The sequence below is a fragment of the Berghia stephanieae genome, chromosome 4, assembly GCF_034508935.2.
Source record: "Berghia stephanieae isolate SIO BIC M18660-M18661 chromosome 4, UCSD_Bste_1.3, whole genome shotgun sequence".
Taxonomy (NCBI): domain Eukaryota; kingdom Metazoa; phylum Mollusca; class Gastropoda; order Nudibranchia; family Aeolidiidae; genus Berghia; species Berghia stephanieae.
Genome location: NC_088363.1, coordinates 54,577,760 through 54,595,259, shown reverse-complemented (window position 1 = coordinate 54,595,259; position 17,500 = coordinate 54,577,760). Strand labels below are relative to the sequence as shown.

Genomic DNA, 17,500 nt, shown 5'->3' with positions numbered 1-17,500 from the left:
GTAAAAATAAGAAAAAAAAACAAACCCCGAGCAGAGTCCAAAACTAGAGAGCAGTGAAAAAGAACACCATTAATTAAAGCAAAAAATTACCTTGATCATCCATCTAGGTCTTCAATTATAAGCATTGCTGAAAATGTTCAAATTGTAATACACTACATATAGAGACCATTTCGGGGTCTGTGTAACTCACCATTTTAATCATGGTTGCATCAGTGGCCAGTCGTGTGGTCAAAGCTCCAGTAGAATGCTTGGAGTCATCGAAATATTCAATGTCCTGTCTAACAATGTTAGTGAATGCCTGGCTTCTCAGACGATGGGTCAGACGTTCTCCAGAAAATCCAAAAGAGACGTTCTGGAAGATATAATCGAATTGGATTAATAAAGATAAACATATTTTCTCTGTTATAACAATGTCAGCAGAAAGTTTCGACCAAATATGATCTCCTCCTCTTCCTTTTCCTTCTCCTCCTCTTCCTCTTCTTCTTCTTCCTCCATCTCCTCCTCTTCTTCTTCCTATTCCTCCTCCTCCTCTTCCTCCTCTTCTTCATCCTCCATCTCCTCCTCTTCTTCTTCTTCATTCTCCTCCTATTTCTCCTCCTCTTTCTCTACCTTCTCTTTCTCCTCCCCCTTCTCCTCCTCCTCCTGCTCACCAACCACTATCTTCACCACTATCATTACCACCACAACCTAAACCATTTTATCTCCGCCTCCTTCTCCTCCTCATCCTCTGGGGAGGAGTTGGGGGGGGGGGTAGTTCCTTTTCATTAATCATTAGTAAAGCAGACTCTTTGGGCTTAACTTTAGACTGATTTTAAAAACAATCAAACAACAGAAGTAAGCAGAGGAAAAATGTTGTGTTTGTTTCCTATCGAGACGCCACCATCTTGTGTCTCTAATAAGCTATATTAATCTATCATAACTGTATACTGATACAACGGTGTACTTCGGAGACATAAACTAATAAAAGCTAACAATTGGCATTTGAGCCTCAATAATTCTTCTTCTTCTTCTTCTTCTTCTTCTTCTTCTTCTTCTTCTTCTTCTTCTTCTTCTTCTTCTTCTTCTTCTTCTTCTTCTTCTTCTTCTTCTACTTCGTCTTCTACTTCTTCCGCTTCTGCAATTTTGAATATTCCACAGATCACAGTATTTTTTCCTCCATTGGAGATGTGAGGCTATTCCGCCTCCTCAATATTTATGGTATGAGCGAGTACGAATTGGCATCCACTTTCGGGTGGGAAACCATAAACTTGGATGGCTTCCTCTTATTTTGTTGGACGTTTAGCCTTTGCAAAATATTGTCACTTTGTCACGTTTTCTTCTCTGTTGTTGCGATTCAAGATCTAAATCAGTTTTGTGATTTTTACGACCCACCTTTCCCTTAAGTTTAAGCCTCTAATACAGACAATATTACCTGTATAACATTGACTATGAATGCGACACCTCCGAGTCCAACAAACATCATACTCCACAATAAACCGTCATCCAAGAGTTCATCTCCGGTCTTGCTGAAAGTCTGGACAGTGAGAATTATGAAAAATTCAATATTGTTCAGTCTTGATTATATTATACAATAGTGAGTTGTATTCAGCGGAAATAATGAGAGTTTTGAGAGTTTTTGCCAAGATAAGGGCCATTTAAATCGACCAATATTTGAAGGACGAGTTTTCTGGCAACATTTTTAAATACACGTTTTCCAGAGTACAACTTATTATAATTACTTCATTTCACGACAATCGTAGTCCTTTGATATTTAAAAGAAGATAATGATGATGACGATGATAATGATTGTGGTAATGATGATGATGATGATGATGATGATGATGATGATGATGATGATGATGATGATGATAAATATGATGATGATGATGATGATGATGATGATGAATTAATTACAAATAAAAATGCATGCTTTGAATGATTCACCTTTATGATTTCGCTGAAGAAGAGGGCGAAGGCAGGGAAGATGGCTCCATTGATGATGGCGGCGAAGCATCCAAAAACGATGAAAGGCCACTCTTTCAAGTTGGCCTTGAAGATTCTACCAAAGCCTGGAGTCTCAATGGAATCATCCTGTTCGGACGGGATTTAATGTGAACATATATTCATGCCAAGCGCTTAGGTAAAATATTCGCAACATCGGCCAGCCAAATTAAACATACCAACGCACAAAACAGTGGGCAACCTTTAACGTTTATAGTCTGATTGATGGGATTTACTGAGAACATATCACTATCAGGCTGTCTAAAAAATGAAATAAAAAAAGAACAAAGAGCTGAGTGCCGTCACCTTCGTTCCTTCTATATTGAAACCGCTACTAGACATTACTATAAATTTTCTTAATTATGAATATTTTACAAAAAATAGTTCTCAGAACCATTTGGCAAATAAATCCGGATATTTTCCCGAATTCTATAGCGTAAAACTGACAGCATTAATTGCTCCCTAACGTTTAGATAACGCGCTATTCTATCGCAAAGTGCTTTCGACCAGATCTAACAAACTAAGCTGCCCAATCACTGCTGGGCGGACAGGAGGCGGGGGGGGGGGGGGGGGGGGGGGAGAGACCCAGGAAAAAGTCTCGACTGCACCCGGGATCGATTACGGTCTCTTTGGATATGTTAACAGACCTGCAAATAAGTATACGTCGGCCATAGTCTATCAATATATATATATATATATATATATATATATATATATATATATATATATATATATATAATATATGTTATCTCACCCTTTAACAAATATTTCTTGCCTACAAATATGTTTCAGGCAATGTTTTTTTTTCGGAGCAGCGAATAACGATGCTGTTCCCGTTCCACACAACATTTTCGCCCAAAGCATTCGATCAATTCGTAACAATGGACAACAATATAATATAACCATCAGAGGTGACTGACATCTCAGGAACCATTGGACTCCTTTCAGCTACACAAAAGACAATGCCTAGATAATGAAGATGAATCATCGGAATGTGACACACGACCCCTGACAAACACTGAAAAACTTGACATGGTAGACAAACTACGTCACTTCATCCAAGAAGAACGCTTGACAGATGATCTACATTGGCGAGATTGGAGATAAAGGTTTCTAAACAGCTTGCACAGAATAGAAAGCAATCAACTCGCTTTCGGATCGGAAGGTCCTGGGTTCGAGCCTCGCTCGGCGCATAGTTGAGTCCTTGGAAAAGACTCTTTACTCACATTCTCTCACCGTACTCAGGTGTAAAATGAGTACCTGGCCGTTAACAGCGTTGTCTTTGTCCGAAAAATTGTAATATCGCCTGACAGGCGTCATTCCGTCCAGTAAAAAAAAATGGCATTAATAGCGCAATCCATTAACGTGTCATGCGCTTTACAAGGTCTGGTCAAGCACATTAATGTTAAATGTTGCTGTTGACCAGGGACCCCTTGTAAAGCGCTTTGAGCACATTTTAGTGGATATTCCGCTATATAAAAGCTCAATTTAATTTAACCCTTCACGATTACTGTTCTAACAAACAATAATGTCACATTTTGTTGTCGATAAAACACGAAAAAGAAAAGATTTTATTAAAAAGAAGAAAAATATGTTTTTTTAAACCCAAATAAATAAATGAAAAATAAAAATTAAACATTCTAATAAGGTCATGTCTAGAACGTGACGGTCACGAACCCGTAGAAAACTCAGAAGTGAAAGTCCTACACGAATGGCACGTGAAACCTGGTGCTTAGATGATATTTTTAGCTTCTCCGCACTAACCTGAACTCCCGAGGGTATATATAAGGTATCAATTTATAAAGGGTTAGGGCAATTAAAATTTAATGTCTTAATAAAAAATACTAATACCGTTTCTTCCTCTGGTTGTTCTTGACCTTTTTTCTTGAACAAATTTACAGTCTTCGGAGATGTTGATTCAATGCTTTCTTGTGTGGAGAGCCCCCTGTTTAGACTAGGGCCGGAGTCAGATCTACCCTTGGACGGCTGACGGCTAAGAGTTCGCTTCCTGACAACCATTCCATCTCCACGAGCTGTATTAAAATGTTTCAATGTTATATTATATGTCATCATCGTGTTAATGTTGCTGCTCGAAGCTCGAAGAAATAAGTAAGAATGTGAAATTGAATTTATGCTTCAATTTAATATACGAAAACAGATAAAAATGGACGTTTCGGGTTTCTCTTTTATCAACAAGACAGGATTAATGAAAAACTTCAGACGAATGAGATAATGTGGTAGTAGCTTTGTTAAGATGAATAAACAAAAACTACTACTACTACTACTACTACTACTACTACTACTACTACTACTACTACTACTACTACTACTACTACTTCTACTACTACTACTACTACTACTACTACTACTACTACTACTCTACATACTACTACTACTACTACTCTATACTACTACTACTACTACTACTACTACTACTACTACTACTATACTACTACTACTACTACTACTACTACTACTACTATACTACTACTACTACTATCTACTATATACTACATACTACTACTACTACATTACTACTACTACTATACTACTACTACTATACTATCTACTACTACTACTACTACTACTACTACTACTACTACTACTACTACTACTACTACTACTACTACTACTACTACTACTACTACTATACTACTATACTACTATTTCTACTACTACTACTACTACTACTAACTACTACTACTACTACTACTACTACTACTACCTACTACTACTACTACTACTACTACTACTACTACTACTACTAACTACTACTACTACTACTACACATACTACCTACTACTGCTACTACCACTACTACCTACCACTCTACTACTACTACTACTCACTGCTACTACTACTACTACCACTACTACTACTACCACTACTACTACTACTACTACTACTACTACTACTACTACTACTACTACTACTACTACTACTACGTCGAAAATAACAACATCCTTAACAACAACAACAACAACAACAACAAGAACAATGACAACAACAACAACACCAATAAATAACGAAAAACTTATGACAACAACAACAACAACATAAACACAACCTCCACCATAATCACAACAGCCACTACCACTACCACTACCACCACCACAACCACCACCACCACCATCACCATCACCACCACCACCACCACCACCACCACCAATCCCGCCACCAACATCAACAACAACAAAAACAAAACTAGAACGCTTCTAATTAATAAGAGGAAATGGTTTAAGGATTCCGAGAAGGCAGTAGAAATGTATCACACCCATTCACCTTATCATTGTGATCTCTAAGAAAGGATTCATTGTGCAAAGCGATAGTGATTGTATGCCAACATCCATACCAACAAATTATATCCATTAAATAATCATATATATCTCCCTCTTCCATAGCTACAAAGGAGTGAGAGCGTTTATTGATAGTTTTATATGTAGCTATCTATATTCCATCAAGGTCAAGTTCAAAACTCAATTCCGTCTCCATGATTATACTCAATTGTATTCACTCATTGGGACGATCTATATTATTTTCCATGTACTCGGCTCGTCGGCCAAATTGCAAAATGTTCTAAAAAATTACCCACATAGTCGAAAGTGTTCATTGTTTTCAGAACATCTAACATCGAAATATTATGTCTTTTTGAACTTGACTCATGGATATATTTACAACGTTCATCAACAGAGCAGCGTGTATACGTTTATTAATAAATTATATCAAATCGTTGGACAGCAACAAATCATGTGACCGGTGACTCGGTTGAACAAAAACCTGAATATTATAGATAGTATGCACTTGGCTAAGAAGCTCACAACATTGCCATCCGGAAGTATAACGGACCAACACACAAAATTATATGTAACCATGAAATATTAGAGTATGGTTAACACAATTTAGTGAGAATCACTCACAAACGCGGATGGCAAAATACAATAACAAAGGCCTGAGTGGCGTAATCTTCGTTTTATCTATAGATCGTTCTCATTGTTTGTCTTTACCTCCAGTAACAATCTCCTCCTCCTCCTCGTTCTCTGCGGCAATCATCTGAAGAGTGACCAGTTTATAATAAGCTCCTTGATGGGCCATCAGTTCGTTGTGCTTGCCCACCTCAACGACACGACCGTCCTCCATCACGTAAATGACGTCAGCGTTTTGGATGGTGGATAGACGATGAGCGATAATCACTGTTGTCCTTCCAACGCCAGCCTGGTCAAAATACAAAGAGAGATGTAGTCTAACGCCTCAGTTTGACACCATGTTGAAGCGACGTGTACTTATTTGCAGGTCTGATAACCTATATTCTTATGGGCTCATTGTTGTGGTGGTAATACTCTCAAATCAATGGAAAATATTGTCCAGTACAGTATTTGATCAAGCACATAATCGAGTTCGACTGGCAAACTTGCAAAAATAATTTGTGCACGTCTTTTTGTCTAGCTAGTGATCGAGATGTCAAAATTGAATCAAAAGTTAAATACTCGGAATTATGACATTTGGGTTTTACCATGGAAAAATGTGACCCAAGTCTTAGATTATTGATTCAATTTTAAATTTCTGACGTTCACCATAAAATACGTCAATACTTAGTTATTTGGATAAAAGAAGGAAAAATATTGGCTTTCATGAGTTTCTCATGGTTAAATAATGAAAAAATAAAAAAAATAAAAAAACGAACCGTCTAGCATGAAAAATTATAATATTCTAGTTATGGCTTTTTAAAGCGTAGAAAAGTTTGGAAAAGTTAATACTCTGTCTCCACGTTTTTGAACTTTTGAGAAACTATTTCTGCTATTCTATTGAAGGTTGATTGCCAGTTTTTATCTATTATATATTATTAAACTGAAGGAAACTAATGAACACGATTTTATTTTCATTGGTTTATCCAAACAACTCATTATTGGAGGGTTTTTTTCACAGTCTCAATAATATAAATGCTCCATCCGATGCTTACACAGTTAACCTCTGAACAAGTGTGTGCCAGTTAAAGCAAGAAAGAAAAATACTAGAAATAAACCATCCCAAAAACTCAGTCTTCTTCGACTGGGGATCGAAATTCAGACCTCTTGACGTGCTAACAATACACTACAGAGGTTCCCGGTAGTTGGGACAATTTTGGGTAAACAGGGGTAAACGTTGTATGCTGTAAACCCTCGCTTGCATCACACAACACAAACATTGAACACGAGTTTTGACATATCTAGATAGCGTTATGTGATATATTTGGAAAACGTAAATGAAATTACCCGATCTAAAGCAGCCTGTACGATCCCTTCGCTTTCAGAGTCCAGAGCTGAAGTTGCCTCGTCCAACAGAAGAATTCTCGGATCTCTTACCAAAGCACGAGCTATGGCGACTCTTTGTTTTTGACCCCCAGACAACTGGGCTCCTCTCTCTCCGACAAGAGTTTCATAGCCCTGTAAGAAAACGAGAATTGGAATAAAAAATGAATGAGTCTTCAACGACAGGCTAAAAATATGATTTTTTTTCTATTTACATTACGCTTATGGAATGACTTACCTGCAGATATCATGATTCTGAGGAATATTGGGACATTAAAAGAAGCGCTAAACTATAAGGAAAGTACCATAACATTTTGGATATTCAACATCGACAGTAATGCTCAGTTTCAATTATTTGAAATGTGAAAAGTTAGACAACTGAATAACTCTCGTACATTTGGCTACAAAATCAGTTTTCCACACGGAAATCACCCCGACATGATAATACAAGTCAAAGTGATTCTGAACAGCGAGAAGCTGTGAACGGTTAAAAGAAATGAACAAAAATGAACATAAATAATAGCTTTTAAAAACAACAACAAAACAAAACAACAAAATACCAAACACGAAACGTTTAGGGCTCAAAACCCTTATTCAGCCAATAACAAGAACAATACAAAAAATGAATACATCACTTAAAATTCAAACAGACGGCAGTGGATTTCTTTGAGCCCCAAACGTTTTGTGTTTGGTATTTTGTTCTCTTTTGAAGCTGTTATAATAATTATTTTAGTTCAATACTTTTGACATGATGCAACCAATGATGAAAAGACTGGCCATCCTCTGACATTACTCACGTTCGGTAGTGCGGTTATGAAGTCGTGAGCATTAGCCATCCTTGCGGCATTCTCGATATCCTCCTTGGAGATTCCGGGCCGTCCAAGCTCGATGTTCTTGGCGATGGACATACCAAAGAGGATGGGCTCTTGGGAGACAATACCAATGTTGCCACGGAGCCAGTGGATATTGAGATCACGAATATCCTCCCCGTCCAGGAATATCTGGAAAGACATTTTGATGTTAAAATATATAAGGGTTAAATATGAATATTTATCTAGCACATTTTCATGGATGTAGCATGCTCAATGCGCTTCAAAATTTTCGATTTATTCCGTGAGCAAGCCATATGGAGTCATATTTTAATTTTATCTAGTACAAGTCGCCTGAAAGGCGTCCTATGCGTCCTTTTTGTACCTATACTCTTATAACATCCGTCACTGTCAAGAGCCAGTTTGTAATGATTTGAAGGGTCCATTCATATGGAACTGGCATCTCAGTTTTGTGGCTTATTGTTTTCTAATCTACTAAGTGATTTGTGAATTTTATTCACTTGAAAAACACCATCAAAGCCTTTTAAATGATGTTTCCATGTGAGTTGACCTCATAACAGGGTTCAATGTGTTGGACTTAACTAAGGGAAGCAATTGTTGATAAATAGCATTCCCATAATAATAATAGACATAAAACCAAACTTTTACATTTAAATTCCAGATAAAGTTTACTTTTTTTTTAAAACAACTAACTTTTCACGATATGATTCACTCTGCCACAGTACCAGAATGAGGCAAGGCATCACGTGTTACAGGGGTTATTATTATACAAAAAAACTAACGGCTCTTTCTTGGGGATCGTTAAACATCTGTGATGCACTTGCTACAACGACTGGACCATTTAGCGGCCCAATCCCCACTATCAATTTGACCATTGACTTTGGAAAGAACGCGTGCTTTTAAATAGAGAACAATCCAACATGTTCTCAAAGCGATTTACTAGGAGTCACAAGATAACAGCAACACTCGACATATTATATGATGAAGATTATTCTTTATAGTCGCTATCATGTCGTTTTATTTTTCGATAGACACAATGTTGTTACTAGCCAAATACTCATTTTATACCTGAATGTGGTGAGAAAATGTGAATGAAGAGCCTTTTCCAAGCACCAAAATTTGCGCCGTTAAAAGCGGGACGTCAACAAGGGACCAAACGCGCCCACTAGATCTAGAAAATCCCCCCCCCCCCCCCCCCGGATACTTACGGTTCCTTCTTGCGGGTCGTAGAACCTCTGTATAAGGTTGACAATGGTGGACTTGCCGCAACCGCTGGAACCGACCAGGGCGACTGTCTGACCAGGCTCAATGTCCAGGTCAAATTCATGGAGGATCTGAAAGATGGAGAGAATGTTTAACCCTGTTCATACTCTGATGGTAAAATAGTTCTATAGGGAATGAGATTAGCGGAAGAGTAGCGTCCTTTGATTGGACGTCACCGGCGGAAAAGTTATTAGAGAGAGAACGTCATGTTGGTTGTGCGCGCACAACCAACATGACGTTCTCTCTCTAATAACTTTTCCGCGGTGACGTCACAGACTATGGGTGATGTCCAATCAAGGGACGCTACTCTTCCGCTAATCTCATTCCCTATAAGGATGTTGGTGGGTAATGTAAATGTTGCTGATCGAAGCTCAAAGAAATATATCACAATGTGAAATTGAATGTAAGCTTCAATTTAATAAACGAAAACAGATAATGTGGACTTTTCGGGTTTCCATGAATGAAACATAACAGACGAATGAAATGATGTGATAATGGTGTTGTTAAGGTGAATGGGACACCAATGATTTTGTTTATTCGCCTTAACAATATTAGCAACTCCATTATCACATATCTCATTCGTCTGTAGTGTTTCATTCATCCATTTTGTTAATAAGGGGGAAACCAAAATGTCCAGGTTATCTGTTTTCGAAGCTTTTGAAGCTTACATTCAATTTCAAATTGCTACAAGTTAACCCTCTCCTTACCAGCCATTTTAAGATTTTCCCCAAAACGTCATACCCAACTAACACAAAAATAGATTTTTTATCATTCAGGTATACTAGCAGTCAAGTTATTCCCATAGATAATATCTTTAGCCAAAATATGCTCTACAACACACTGTTCATTTTCTTTAAATTTTACGATGTATTGAAGAAATTTGAATAAGAAAAATGTTGGTTTCATCGTAACGAATGTGACGATTTTCCTATAGTTGGTAAGGAGAGGGTTAAGGATTTTGGTGAGGTGTCTGAAGATAACACTATGCAAATCATAAAGATAAAAACAGAGATAATGACGATAGGAAGAAGAATTGAAAATAATTATGGTGATTCCAATGAAGTACCCCACTCGACACGATGCGAATAAATGCCTGGCTATAGAAAGTAATGGGTATTGTAAGAGTGTTAGGACAAAAAGGAAGCCAAACAGCCGACTGGTACTGTTAGAAATGGAAGTAATGTCCCATATGGCCTGTTGGGGGAAAACGTGAAGCATTGCGAAGCGCATTGAGAATGGTAAAAATGGAAATGCGCTATATATTCATATTCATCTCAAATATTTATTTAATTGTGATAGTGATGCCAATGATAATGTAAAACGATGATGATGATCGTAATGATGATGCTGATGATGATAATGATGATGATGATGATGATGATGATGATGATGATGATGATGATGATGATGATGTTGATGATGATTGGGGTGGTAGTAGTGATGATGTTGATATTGGTGGTGGTGATGGTGGTGGTGGTGGTATACTGACAATGTTAATCATCATAAACTACGAGGCAGTCCATCCAGTTTACCTTTGCTCTCAAACGTGAAGGATAAGAAAATCCAACATTCTTAAACTCAATTCGGCCTTTTATGGACGTTGGTTTTTTCCCTCCAGTGTCAGAAGAGTCAATTTTAGGTTGCTGGAAAAGAAATAATTGATCTATATAGTGGTGAGGATTCTGGGTTTTTAAAAATTTTTGTTTTGTTTTGTTTTATTGAAACAAGCATCAGTTTTTTGTTTTTGTTTTGTTGTTTTTTTTCAGCTTTGGAATCGATGATTTGGGTGTTTAAAATAAGATACGATATTTTGTAACTGCTTTTGGGTTATTGAAATAATTTCTGATTAAGACAAATTTTATAAATCTATTTTGATTTTACCATTGAACATGTAAATCATTATTCACTTTCTGCAAGTAATTGTATTCGTACTCGATGGCGTAATTTTGGAAGGGGGTGGGGGGGGGGGGGAGTGGAAGTGGAATCAGGCATTGTACACTACAATGAAAATCTGAAAAGGTATAAGAAACACTGCCAGACAAGGTAAAATGAATGAAAAATAGAAGAAAACAAAAAGCATCCCAAAAGCATCAACCCACCTCGAGAGGGGATCGAATCTAAAAGATCTTGACTATAGTTCAGGTGTTACATGGAATGGTAGCAAATCTCTGGTAATAAAGAGGTCTGAAAATCCATCCCCAAGTGGAGGCAGGGTGATTTTTGTGGATGATTCTTTCTAATATTATTCTAACTGCTCCATACAAATATTTAATTTTCAGATTTCATATATCTTACACTAGTACATTTTCCTAAAATTACATAGATAACAATAACAAAGGCGGAGAGAACGCGTTACTAATACACATATAATATATCACAGCTATACACACTTACGTCTTTGATAATTGGGAATATAGTTCCACCAGCTCCCTTGGCCGTCAGAAAGGACGATATATGAGGCGAGGCACTTCCCAAGGCGAAGGATCCGATCATGACGCTGAAGAATATAGTCAAAACCTCTCCAGGAGAGTAACCGTCCTCGTGGTTACTTTTGTAGTACTCGTCCACTTGTGTGGATCCAAACCTGGGAACAAGAGAGGAGATTACTTTTTCAATACCTGCTAAGTCACGTTCAGGTAGAAAGTGAGTTTACCTCCTTTAAGAAAAAAACTTGAGCTTTTATACAGCGCAATATCCACTAAACGTGCTCAAAGCGCTTTACAAAGGATCCCTGACCAACAGCAACACGTAACATATAGAGCAAGACATGACGCATGTTAGCGTTATTGCAATTTTTTTCCGACAAAAACAAAGCTGACAACTTACAGATACTCATTGTACACCTGAGTATTTTGATAGAATGTGAGTAAAGAACCTATTCCAAGGACTTGACTATGCGCCGAGCGAGGCTCGAACCCAGGACTTTCCCATCCGAAAGCGAGTGTCATACGACAAGACCACATAGCAGCACAATATTTTTCAATATACAGGACAGCCTGGAATCTCCACGAAAAGCCTAATCTTTTAAAACACTGAGTGTGTTGTTCCATAAGACGTATAAAACAAGTATTTTCTTCTTTAAATCACTAAGTAAATGATTTTTATTTAAAATTCAGTTTTCGGCATATAGCTCATTCCTACACGATACCGAATTGAGGGGGCAGGACACGCAATTGAAAATACCGATTCTCACCAAAACGCTAGGCCGTAAGCACAGAACATAATCAGCAGCATGAGACCAACGCTGAGACCGGCGAAGACGGCTTTTTGTACACCAAATTTCATACATTTGGACAGCGCTCTGGAATATCTGAGGAAGGGAAATAAAGATATTGGTCTTGTCTTTGGTCTTTATGAGATAATGGTATTGAGGTTGATGTTGGTTAAGATGATGATGATGATGATGATGATGATGATGATGATGATGATGATGATAATGATGATGATGATTATTATTGTTATTATTATTATTATTATTATTATTATTATTATTATTATTATTATTATTATTATTATTAAAGGTGGTGGTGGTGGTGGTGGTGGTGGTGGTGGTGATAGCTGTTGAGGTGGCGGCGGAGTAGGTGGTGATGGTGGTTTATAGTGATTATTGTGAAAATGATGATGGTGATGAAAAAGATGAAGTTGATGCTGATGCTGATGATGATGATGGTGATGATGATGATGATAATGATGATGATGATGATGATGATGATGATGATGATGATGATGATGATGATGATAATGATGGTGACGATGATGTGGTGATGATGGTGGATGTGGTGATATTGGTGGTGGTGGTGATGCTATATTATTATGATGACGACGACGATGATGATGACAACAATGATGATGAGATTGGCGATGATTTTATTGTTGACAAGGCTTAATTCTGCACCCATAAAGGCTAACAAAGAATGAAGTAAGTGATAAATTACTTCTTGATCTCCTGCGCATGCCCATTGAATGACGTCACTGTCCTAATACAAGAAAACACTTCCTCTGCAATAGCTCCGGCTTTGGCGTAACTCTTTTGTTCTAGAGTGGCATAACTCACAGTCAGCTGAAAAAAACAAAAAAAAAAAAAAACAAAAGAAATGTTATTGATTAATATTATGATAATTATTTCAAACATCCATCCATCCAACCACCCCTTCATCTATCAGTCTATCTGTTGTTCCATCAACCATCTATTCATTTACACAACAAACCATTCATTCATCCATTTACAGTTCGCGACCCCCAAAAAACAAATGAAAATCACTAATGTCTTTTTTGTTTTACAAAACCTATTGGCATTTTTCAAGCTATTGTCTTTCATTAATTGATGAAATTGATTGAGGACAAAATTTAGTATAAATCTGAAATCTCGTGATAATGGTGTTACCACGAGGGCCGCTTGCAATGCCTGTGTCCATAGTGCAGAAAAAAAGTTCTTCACGACTCTATAAACGATTGCTCACCTTTTTATCTGAAGGATTTTATTAATGATTATATCTCATCTCGTAATTTAAAATCGTTCGTTCAGCATCGTCTGCGCAACACAAAAAGGGAGAATACAAAATTATCCATTGTTATTCTTATCTGTCTTTTAATGGCTTTAGCTTTAATAAACGTGTTATTTCATCGCGCAACAACACAAACTCGAAAGTTCGTGGTGTTATTTGGCGCCATAAAAACAACTCGTTTAATGACTCAAAAGCCTTATAGAATTCTATAATATTCTACTCCTCCTCGTAAATAATAATGCATAATGACGTTAAGATTACAATAATAAATCGTGACGTCTAGTCGGATTATGAAGCGTTTTATTTCACTAAAATTAGATTCTTAAAAAATATGTATCATTTAACCGTTTTTGAATATGTCTTTTATTCAAAGATGGCGAAATCGGAACCGATTTTGGGGTTTAGTGAAAGATTTCTTACACGCTTCCGTTTTGGAATTTTTAATTCAGAAAAGTGAGTGGAGCAGGCACTTATGTTGGTAACAACAAGATATGAAGTGAGTAGAAAAGTGCCAGAAGACAATAGAGAATAAAAATTTTTTTCGCGGCGGTGGCGGGGTTTGAACCTGCGACCTTATTGGTACGACAACTCCGCCTGGCAGGTGAGAGCGTGGCTCTACCGTGTGAGCTATCCACGAACACAAAAATATTCGTTTCAAACCCAAAGTCATTTCTAGATCCCTCTCTCACCAACTTCTTGAGATCGCCGATTCGTTCGCCACCATCGCGAAGTAATTTTGACCAGCAGTTAACTTGATAGCCAATATTCTCATCACAAACATATAACATAGAAACGATTGAGACATTGAGTATGCTCCGGTGTATGGGGTGAATTTTTAATTCAGAAAAGTGAGTGGAGCAGGCACTTATGTTGGTAACAACAAGATATGGAGTAGAAAAGTGCCAGAAGACAATAGAGAATAAAAATTGAGCATACTCAATGTCTCAATCGTTTCTATGTTATATGTTTGTGATGAGAATATTGGCTATCAAGCTTAACTGCTGGTCAAAATTACTTCGCGATGGTGGCGAACGAATCGGCGATCTCAAGAAGTGGGTGAGAGAGGGATCTAGAAATGACTTTGGGTTTGAAACGAATATTTTTGTGTTCGTGGATAGCTCACACGGTAGAGCCACGCTCTCACCTGCCAGGCGGAGTTGTCGTACCAATAAGGTCGCAGGTTCAAACCCCGCCACCGCCGCGAAAAAAATTTTTATTCTCTATTGTCTTCTGGCACTTTTCTACTCACTTCATATCTTGTTGTTACCAACATAAGTGCCTGCTCCACTCACTTTTCTGAATTAAAAATTCACCCCATACACCGGAGCATACTCAATGTCTCAATCGTTTCTATGTTATATGTTTGTGATGAGAATATTGGCTATCAAGCTTAACTGCTGGTCAAAATTACTTCGCGATGGTGGCGAACGAATCGGCGATCTCAAGAAGTGGGTGAGAGAGGGATCTAGAAATGACTTTGGGTTTGAAACGAATATTTTTGTGTTCGTGGATAGCTCACACGGTAGAGCCACGCTCTCACCTGCCAGGCGGAGTTGTCGTACCAATAAGGTCGCAGGTTCAAACCCCGCCACCGCCGCGAAAAAATTTTTTATTCTCTATTGTCTTCTGGCACTTTTCTACTCACTTCATATCTTGTCGTTTTGGAATTCTAACTTTGTTCCCAATTCCAACCGACAAGCTAGTGCAACGGTTGGGAACACGTCCAGGATTTAAAAAAGCAAGAGTGTACGAATTTTATATTACGTTACCTTTCCTAGAACTGCTGCGAAGAAGGCGAGAAGAGGTGAAAGAGACATGATGACAAGAGTCATCTTCCATCCCTTGATAAATCCAAGGACGAAGCCAGAAATGAATTGGGCTATAAACTGCATAGAGAGGGACACTTTATCGCCTAGACCCTCTCGAACTCTCTCCAGATCGCTGTAATGTTTAATTAATAAATATACATATGGATGAATGAATACATGGACGAGTTAAAGGGAAAAAACTGTATGCCATGACTGAATGAGAATGCTTTGACCATGAAAATTATGATTATGATGGTGGTCAAGCTGATGATAATGATGATGATAATGATGATGATGTTTTTGTTGTTGTTGTTATTGTTGTTGTTGTTGTTATTGATGATGATGATGATGATGATGATGATGATGTTGATGATGATGATGATGATGATGATATTAACGGAGATAAAGAGAAGAAGGAGAAGAAGAAGAAGAAGAAGAAGAAGAAGAAGAAGAAGAAGAAGAAGAAGAAGAAGAATCGTTTAGCTTACTCAGCCAATTTGGTTGTAAGATCTCCACTTTGTTGCTCGTCGTACCAGCCAATACATTGACGGAGTAAAGCCTTGAAAAATGCCAACCTTAATTTAAATGTCTGTTTCTCACAAGCGATCTGCCAGAATGTTATCTGTCAAAATATCATTAAAATGTATTAGAAACAATGTATCGCTAAGATAGAACGCTAGTATATCACAAGTACTTTCTGCCTGATGTAACTGACCCAGCTACCCAATCAATGCATGATGGACAGTGGTGGGGGAAGCGGGGGTTACTGATAACTCACTTGATAGAGCTCTCGTGTCACACGCAAAGGGGTGAAATCGAGATTTTTCTGAACCCCCCCCCCCCTCTCCCTGTCCATCCAGCAAGAATTGGGTAGCTGGGTCTATACGATCTGATGGAAGGTACTTTGCGATAGAATAGCAGACTATCAAAATGATAGCAAGCAATCGTTACTGTCCGCCCAACCATTTAGAAATCCATATAAAATCCGGCTCCGCGAGCTTTATGTCTCTAAAGGACTACTTTTTGAAAATCAAAAGTTGAGATCAAGGTTCATGCGTAAAACCAGTTGTTGATCCATACAATAAAAACGAACCCCCCCCCTCTCTCTCTCTCCCCCCCCCCCCCCCCCCTCACCATCACACACACAGAAATAGAGAGAGAAAAGACATTGGAAAATAACAAATATCGTAACAGCAGAGAAGCTCTTTTTAAAGGAAATGTAAACATTCTTAGAAATAACCATTCTCGAGGAATTCTTTATTTAAGATAATGCATGTACCTACTACAAACCACTTACGCGACGTGAGCGCTTTATCGTCTATTATTAGCTCAACTCATTCGCAATCTTCCAGTTACGGTATTACAATTAGCTTCCGCGTGCGTAATCAGAAGGGGAAAAAAAATTAGGGTCATTTTAATCATTTTAATCGATATGTATTTGAATGATGAGTTTTCTGGCCAGATTTGTTGTTTTGGCCCCTTTTTTTTTCTGAGTACGGCACTAAGCCATTCATCTTAATTATCCTATTGTTAAAATTCTCCCACAAAACGTCATTTTACATTTTGGCCAGACTTTGTGTTAATTTAAATAATATATTATGAATTAAGTTGACTCGCAGTTTACCAAAGATTCTTAAACCTGAGACTTAATTTGAAACTATTGTTCGAAGTCTCATGATATGTGGTTTTCCACCCTCTCTTTCTCTGTTTTTGGCAAGTTGAAGGTTCTCTTATTTTTTCTCTCTCTTTTCTTTCTCTTCTCTTCTTTTTTTTTCTTTTTTTTTTATACCCCAGGAATGAGAGACATCCAATGTTTGTCGTCACTTTGC

At 37.7% G+C, this 17,500-nt stretch overlaps 1 protein-coding gene across 1 annotated transcript in view; it reads right to left on the bottom strand.

The window, feature by feature from the left end:
- LOC144970837 (ATP-dependent translocase ABCB1-like) overlaps positions 1-17,500 on the bottom strand; it is a 121,669-nt gene that overhangs the window by 86,324 nt on the left and 17,845 nt on the right. Inside the window, exons 6-19 of the mRNA XM_078910922.1 lie at positions 16,160-16,293; positions 15,633-15,804; positions 13,294-13,418; positions 12,552-12,668; positions 11,753-11,942; positions 10,891-11,001; positions 9,304-9,429; positions 8,063-8,266; positions 7,230-7,400; positions 5,985-6,192; positions 3,832-4,013; positions 1,924-2,070; positions 1,412-1,513; positions 191-352 (exon numbers count right to left, since the gene is read on the bottom strand). Coding sequence (XP_078767048.1) covers positions 191-352; positions 1,412-1,513; positions 1,924-2,070; positions 3,832-4,013; positions 5,985-6,192; positions 7,230-7,400; positions 8,063-8,266; positions 9,304-9,429; positions 10,891-11,001; positions 11,753-11,942; positions 12,552-12,668; positions 13,294-13,418; positions 15,633-15,804; positions 16,160-16,293 — 2,151 coding nt within the window. The remainder of the gene's footprint in view (positions 1-190; positions 353-1,411; positions 1,514-1,923; positions 2,071-3,831; positions 4,014-5,984; positions 6,193-7,229; positions 7,401-8,062; positions 8,267-9,303; positions 9,430-10,890; positions 11,002-11,752; positions 11,943-12,551; positions 12,669-13,293; positions 13,419-15,632; positions 15,805-16,159; positions 16,294-17,500) is intronic.